The sequence below is a fragment of the Lactuca virosa genome, chromosome 2, assembly GCF_052849685.1.
Source record: "Lactuca virosa cultivar CGN04683 chromosome 2, Lactuca_virosa_CGN04683_v6, whole genome shotgun sequence".
Taxonomy (NCBI): Eukaryota; Viridiplantae; Streptophyta; class Magnoliopsida; order Asterales; family Asteraceae; genus Lactuca; species Lactuca virosa.
The window spans coordinates 87271565-87279699 of record NC_136427.1 but is presented as its reverse complement, the minus strand read 5'-3'; the positions used below and the strand labels follow the sequence as shown (position 1 = coordinate 87279699).

The window sequence follows — 8135 nt, the reverse complement described above, 5'->3', positions numbered from 1 at the left end:
AACGTAAACAATCAATTTTGTGAATCAAACATAGATTTTGATGGATCGAAGAAAAGTAAATGAGAGAGTGCGGGTGAGTTTACGGCCGCAATCAAGATAAATGAGAAGGACGAGTTTTACAGCCGTACAAACATGTATATATACCCGGACCCAAGTAACCGGCCCAAAGACCATGGGCTGCAACCCAAAATGCCTTAAAATAAAACCCAAGACCTAAATTTTTTAAAAAAATAATACATTTTAAGGACTTAGAAAATAGAATGAAATAAAATAAAAATAAAAATAAAAAAATGAAAATAAAATAAACTTCTAAAATTAAACTAAAATTAATTGATTAATTTTTAATTTTGATTTTAGTAAAAATAAAATAAAAATAATAATAAAAATAAAAATGAAATAAAAATGATCAAAAAAATTTTTCTTTATAATTTTGATTTTTGATTTTGATTAATAATATTTTTATGATTATGGGATCAAAGTTATTGGACAACCTGAATCTGTTTATCAGTACCTCCATCTTCATGTCTAGATCTGGTCGATCGCCGGTATTATGGTCCACTTAAACACGAAAGACTGTGACAAATTTAGGACATACTACCAGTGACAAGACTTGTGACCCTATGTTCCTAGATCATATTCCTAAGGGACTATTCATCTGACGACGACCAAGGATATTGTTGTCCACCTAAATCAAGCAGCGATATCTACACACAACCTTTTAGTTGTTCAATTTTAGTTGTACTAGATCATGTTTCCCGCTTCCTGATATACCCTGATAATCAAGAACTTCCGAAATACTCCTTACATTAAATGAGCAGACAATTATTGAGGAAGAGGACAGATTTAGAATGCATATGTTAAACACCCAGGTCGGATCTCTTCCAATCACGCAGAGGGGTTAACATATGACTAACCAGATTTAGAGGGATTGAGAAGAAGAATGGTGCATATGTTGTGTTCCAGGTCGGATATATTTCAATCACACAAAGGAGACAACATATGACTAACAGATAGATAGAATTGCACATATAGAAGATGCATAGAAGAATTAGATTTGCATATGTTGCAGTCCAGGTCGGATCTTCCGATCACGGAGAGGAGGCAACATATGACTAACAGATAGAAAGAAGGAAAATAACTTTCTACAGACCTAATTTATCGGAATTCCCCAGTCACCCTATCAGTACTAGAATTAAGGACAAACGTCCATACATCAGGAAAAGTGACCCACAGTTCTAGATACAAATTAATTTAGTGTGACCGGTAGATTCTCATGTATATCTCCCTGCTCGATCTACCCAAGCGTTGTATTGTCAGGCTAAACGGAACTATCTAAGTTAAGATTCATTAAGTCTCTAGATTCCTTAAGTTCATCTAAACCTAGTCAAGTCCATTTAAGTCTTTTGTGCCTACCAGCGCATCAAACACAGAGCCTAGACAATTCAGTCTTGGTACATTACACAAATTCAAATTTCCTGTTATCACCAGAACATATCACTTCCCATCACAACACTTACAGAGATACGCTACTGAAAGAACACTATTTTTGGATTTTTTTTTTAATTTTTAATTTTTGTTTGGTTTTTTTTTTGTTTATTTCTCCCTCTAAATTTGTGCATGGGTGAGAATGAAAAGTAAATGCGCAAATTTAAACTAACCTAGAATTAAAAATTAGTCCTCAAAGCGTATCATTTTTAAAAATCCCACAAGCACATCGAATCGAGCTTTGTTAAACGGTTTTGTGAACAGATCAGCCACATTATTAGTAGTGGGAACCTGTTCCAACCGAATGAGAAAACGCTCATAACAATCTCTGATAAAATGCACTTTGATGTCGATGTGCTTGGTTTTCGAGTGTTGGACTGGATTTTTGGCAATTTGAATAGCAGCTTCATTATCACAGAAGATAGGGGTATCTAGAAAATTCAAACCATAATCCATGAGCTGATGTTGTATCCAGATAACTTGAGAACAACAAGTAGAAGCAGCTACGTATTCCGCCTCTGCTGTTGAGGTTGAGACTGTATGATGTTTCTTACACTGCCATGACACCAACCGGTCTCCAAGAAATTGACATCCCCCTGACGTTGATTTCCTGTCAAGCTCACAACCTCTGTAATTACTGTCAGCAAAAGCATATAAATCAAATTCAGAATTTTTCGGATACCAAAGACCCAATTTTGGGCTGCCTTTGAGATACCGAAAAATTCTTTTGACAACAATAAGATGTGAAGTTTAGGATTAGCCTGGTATCAGCCGCATTGACAAACCGCAAACATGATGTCTGGCCTGCTTGCAGTTAGATACATCAACGATCCGATCATCGATTGATAGTCAGTCTGATCTACGGATTCGCCTTCAATATCTGGAGTCAACAGAGGTCTCTCGGCCATTGGCGTCAGTGCAGGTTTTGCGTCTCGAAACCCGAACTTCTCTAGCATATCTTCAACATACTTGGCTTGATGTAGCAGGATTCCTGGATGAGTCTTGTTTGACCTGAAGCCCCAGAAACATGGTCATCTCCCCCAGTGAATTCATCTCAAATCTCTTCTTCATAACGCTTTCAAAGTCTTTTCATAGTTGTGGACTTGTGGACCCGAAAATGATGTCATCGACATAGATCTGAACCAGAATCTGATCAGCACCAACATGCTTGATGAATAGGTTTTGATCAATTGTTCCCCATGAATAACCGTGCTCGAGCAAGTGCTTCGTAAGAGTTGCATACCACGCCCTTGGAGCTTTATGTAACCCATATAAAGCCTTGTCCAACTTGTAGACGTGATTCGAAAATTTCGAACTGACAAACCCAGGAGGTTGATCACATAGATTTCTTCCTTCACAGTGCCGTAGAGGAAGGCAGTCTTGACGTCCATCTGATAAACCGTGAAGTTCATGTAAGAAGCGTATGCGAGGAAAATGCGAATAGCCTCCAAGCGAGCTACTGGAGCATAAACTTCAGTGTAGTCAAGACCCTCAATTTGGCGAAATCCACGTACAACCAATCGGGCCTTATTCTGCACAATAACCCCTGAATCATCTTGCTTGTTCCGATAGACCCAGCGCGTGTCGAGTGACTTCTTGCCCTTAGGTAATTCCACCGACTTCCAAACCCCAAGCTTTTCAAATTGATTCAACTCCTCATGCATAGCATCCACCCAGTTGGGATCATTAAAAGCCATTTCAACATTCTTTGGCTCTATTTGAGATATGAAGCAAGAGTAGAGACATGTGTTAACATCCCCACTCTTACTCCGCGTTCGAACACCGTCGCCCAACTGACCAATGACGTTTTCGATCGGGTGATCGCGTTGAATTCGAGAAGGTATCTCCTGGCTAATGTCATTGATCGATACGGGAAGATTATGAATATTGACAAATCCATCATCTGCTGAATGAACCACCTCAGACGGTCTAGAATTGTGAGAGGGGCTTGCCACGAACTCATTAGCAATAGGTTCTGGAAAGAGAAGCTCCATAAATGTTTGAGTGACAGCGGAAGCATCTCTGGACATGAACTCTCTTTCATCAGGAATAATAGGAGTGGCATCAGCATCTGGATTGTTTTCTTGACAAGGAGAATCGGACAAATTCCTTGGAACAGATGTATCCACTGTAGGAGTCGTAGCAGACACCACCGGCGGTCTGTAAACAACTTCTTCGTCTTCATCTTCAATCATAGTCTTAGAACCAGAACTGGAACCAGATGAATCATTTGAGAACCCATTAAATGATTTGAATAGAGATGTGTAGTCAAAAATCCAATCTGGACCAACTCTAACATCCGTTTCGTTCTCCTCCAACCAGCGCACATCGAAGGATTCTACAATTTGCTTTGTCTTCTTGTTATAGACCCTATACGCCGTGTGAGTAGCATACCCCACAAAGTAACAATCATCGTCTTTGGCGTTGAATTTAGGGTTGGACTCCAGATGAAGGAGGGTGCAAGGACAGCCAAAAATACGAAAGTGACTAACAGATGGCTTGTGACCATAAAGAATTTCGTATGGAGTTTTCATCTGAGCTTTGTTGATCAGAACACGATTTTGAACATAACACGCCGTGTTGATCGCCTCGGCCCAAAAGAAAACTGGAAGCTTGGAGTCACATAACATTATCCTTGCAGCGTCTTGTAATGTTCGATTCCTCCGTTCAGCAAAACCATTTTGTTGCGGTGTGTGAACGGAATTGTATTGACGCACGATCCCTTTTTCCACACATAAATGATCGAGAACAACATTCTTAAATTCTATCTCGTTGTTAGTCCTGAGCGCCTTCACCCGGTGATTGGTCTGGTTCTCAATCATGACAATAAACTTCTTAATCAAGTCAGCAACCCCAGCTTTGTTGGAAAAGAAGAAAACCCACGTGAATCGTGAGAAATCATCGATCACAACTAGACAATAAGATTTTATGTTGATGCTGAGGATGTTGACTGGACCAAATAAGTCCATATGTAACAATTGGAGCACCTGGTTGATCGAATTGACTTGTTTTGGAAAGTGTGGCTTTCGGTGATGTTTTCCTTGAGCACATGACACAAACTTTTCAAACATGATGAAATCTTTGACAGGAAGTCCACGCACCATGTCATTCTTACCCAGTCGATTCAGGTTCTTTGTGTTAGCATGTCCGAGTCTTCGGAGCCAGAGCATAGCATTGTGCTCGGAAACTTTTGAGAAGACGCAAGTGACTTGTTCAGGAAGATTATTATTCATGTCAATGATGTATGCATTGTTGTCCCGTTTTGATTTAACAAGAATCCATTCATCTGGGATGACAATGCTTGACTTCAAAATTAGACATTCTTTATCGATGAAGTGAGTTGAATAGCCCTTATCACAAATCTGAGAAACACTCAACAAACTGTGCTTTAACTCAGGCGCATAGTTAACATTCTCGAAACTCAGCACTCCATTTGAAATTGTTCCTTTTTGAGTATTTTTCCTCCATCCCCTCCCGCAAAGGAAACATACCCCCCATTAAAATTTTGAATGTTGTGCAATTGGGAGATGTCTCCTGTCATATGCCTGGAACAACCGCTATCGACATACCATGGTCTGGCGACATTCCTCCGCAGCTGTTCCTGCACAACGAGCGGGATTAATTAGATTTGGGGACCCAGGTCATTACAACCCTGGGTTGACCCTTAACATTCACTGATTTATCCTTTTGATTTTTCAATTTTGCATCATTACAAGAAACACTGTCATAGGATGATGATGATTGGACAGATGTAAATTTGGGCACCATTAGTAGTTAGGTTTTACAGTGTTCACAGGTGATTTAGAAACAATTTTCTTTTTCTTTGAGTATTTAGATTTTCGGCTAGAATTAGTCGAGAATCCAGATGCACCCTTTGACGAAATGGATCTTGGCTTAGCCTTGTTCGATTTCGTCAAAGTACTTGTGGCTGGTTTACAGAAAACCTGTTTGTTTGATTTAAGATCGGCCCTTTTCTTATCATCATAAACTTTCCGATCATCATCACGATGACGAGATCTTGAGGAATTTCTCGTTAGAGATCTTCCTCGAGACTCATTACCTTTCCTTGGTGTAGAGAAATGCACAAATGCTCTGTTGGAACAATTTCTAGCAATGTGGCCGGCAGTACCACAGTTGAAACATATTTGCATGTCATTATTAAACCTTGTACCGCCTTTATTAGATTTCATGCTCTTATGGACTTTTCTAACTTTCCCACAGGTGCAAGTGCAGGAGTTAGATTGTGTGACAGATGTAGAATGTGTTGATGTGCTAGTGTTAGAATCAGTGGATTTTACAAAAACAGCATCACAATTATCAGAAACATTTGAATTCTATACTAAATCATCACAAACTAAACTATCAGTCTTAACATCAAAAACAGACTCATCAACATTTGAAATGGGAACACCAAATTTTGACATCAATTTATTATCAAACAAACTCTCCTTTGCTGCCTGCTTGCCCTGACTTAAAGGTGAATCTGCATAGGAAGTAGAAACATTAGTATCCTTTTCCCTAGCACTACTCTCCTCATGGGTACAACAGGTTTGCCATACACAAGAAATGGCTCTCTGTCTATCTCCTCCCGAGTCAAAGGTAATGCAGTATAATTGTGATTAAAATGAGGAGGGACACTCTCATATCCTAGACCTTTTTGCTGGTTATTTTTAAATTTTAAACTATGTTCAATCATGGAAGCAACTACCTCACTTGATACATCAAATTTCTTAAAGTTAAATTCAACATCATTATATTTAGCTTTCAATGCATCAAGTTCGGCAGTTAATTTGGCCATTTCTCTTTTAACATAGTTGTAATTTTCACATTTATTACTATATTCTTCTTGAAGTTTTCGGAAGTCCTTGGTTTTGGCCTCTAATTGTTCTTTTAGTGGTATTTGGCCCTTCCTAAGGTTGTACCCCTCATACTTAAGGTCTTCGTTCTCTCTACACAACAAATCAATCTGTTCACGTAAAAATTTAACATTATCAATACAAGTTTGAGAACAGGAATTTTGACTGACCTCTTTCTTTTCAGACTCAGGGGTAGTGGACACCATGAAAGCAAACTGTAATTCCATCATTTCTGTCTCTGGATCCTCTTCAACTTGCTCTTCAGGGACGTCATTAATCTGGGCCAAGTGAGCATTTTCAGGTCCTGAAATGTCCAGGGCCTGAATCTGATCCTCCCAGTCAAATAATTGAGCCACCACTGCCAGATTTGCAGTTTGATTGTTAGTGGCAGCTTCCCTGTGGCTTCCGAACGGCACCATGGTCCTTTCATTGTTTTCCCTCCTGTAGGGCTTTGGACAGTCTCTTGCAAAGTGACCATGTTCATGGCAATTAAAACAGCTCAATTTGCCCTTGTTGAATCCAACTTTCTTCTCTGCGTTCATTCCCCAGTTGTTCTTTCCTGTTTTCTTTGCGAATTGCTTGGCCCGGAACACAGCCATGGCAATCTGCCAGGTAATGTCCATCTCTTCGACATCCTATGGGTGTATTTGATCTAAATCAACAAAAGAAATCTATGGAGGTAGTTCTCCAGCCACAAAGGCATTGTAACAGTTCACCAACCCAGAAGCTAGAGCCATGTTCTCTTCGGCTTCTTTGGGAGCAGAGGTAGCAGCAGGGATTGGAGCAGGGGCTTTTGAGGAAGAGGCTGCATATGAATAATTCATGGATGGTGGAACCGCCTGAGATGGTGTTTGTCATCAAGATCGCATGCTTTGATGATTGCCATGGTTTCCGCAAGACTGAGTCGGTGTAGGTCTTTTGTCTTCTTGATGACTGAGACATTCATGTCCCATGACTTTGGGAGAGAGTTAAGTAGCTTCTTGTTGATTTCTGATCTTGGCACTGAAATACCGGCTGAACTCATCTTAGTTGTGAGTGTAATAAAATGGTGCAGTTGAGCTTCCAAAGATTCTCCAAGAATGTGATTGAGCAGGTTGAACTTCTGTTTTAGCATATCCTGACGGCTTTGCTTCATATCCTCATTTCCTTCATATACTTCTATTAATGCTTCCCACAAAGCTTTTGCTAAATCGTACTCTCTGAATCCTTGTGCAATTTCCGGAGATAGAGCCATTGTAAGTGTAGCAAGGGCTTTCTCTTGCTCCTCAATCTTTTCAAAATCCTCATCAGTGTAGTTCGTAACTTCTTTGTCAATAATGGTTCCATTTTCAAGAGTGGTAGTGATTCGGACTGGACCTCTCAAAATGCTACGCCAGATCTTGAAGTCTTTCATCTTGATGTACTTTTCCATTCCGGGAATCCTTCTGCCGACAAAAGACGTGGAATCCTCATGGTAGTTCCCATAATCGAGTCTAATTCATGATGAGTTGTTAAACTTTGTGATTCCATTTTTTTGTTTTGTGTTTTTTTTTTAATTTTTCTTGATTAATGGAAAGATAAAAGAAAATAACAAGTTGAATCAACAGAAGTGTTTGCGGCCATAAACTGTTTACGGTCGTAAACTTGATTACGGTTAAGTAGTTTACGGCTCTTGAAGATGGACTGTTTACGGTTTTTGAACACCAATCTAGCCATAAACACACACAAACTACCAACTATTACATCCAATATGATCAAGAACCTACCAAGACTTATACAGATGATTGCCTAGCCCAAACCACTAGTCTATGACCT

The 8135-nt window shown here is 39.5% G+C and overlaps 1 protein-coding gene across 1 annotated transcript; it reads right to left on the bottom strand.

Moving 5' to 3' along the window:
- Nucleotides 1–7161: 7161 nt before the first annotated feature.
- LOC145157591 (uncharacterized) lies at nucleotides 7162–7752 on the bottom strand. The gene has a single exon (XM_079076617.1). The coding sequence runs from the start codon at nucleotides 7750–7752 to the stop codon at nucleotides 7162–7164; it is 591 nt and encodes a 196-aa protein (XP_078932743.1).
- Between the last annotated feature and the right edge of the window lie 383 nt (nucleotides 7753–8135).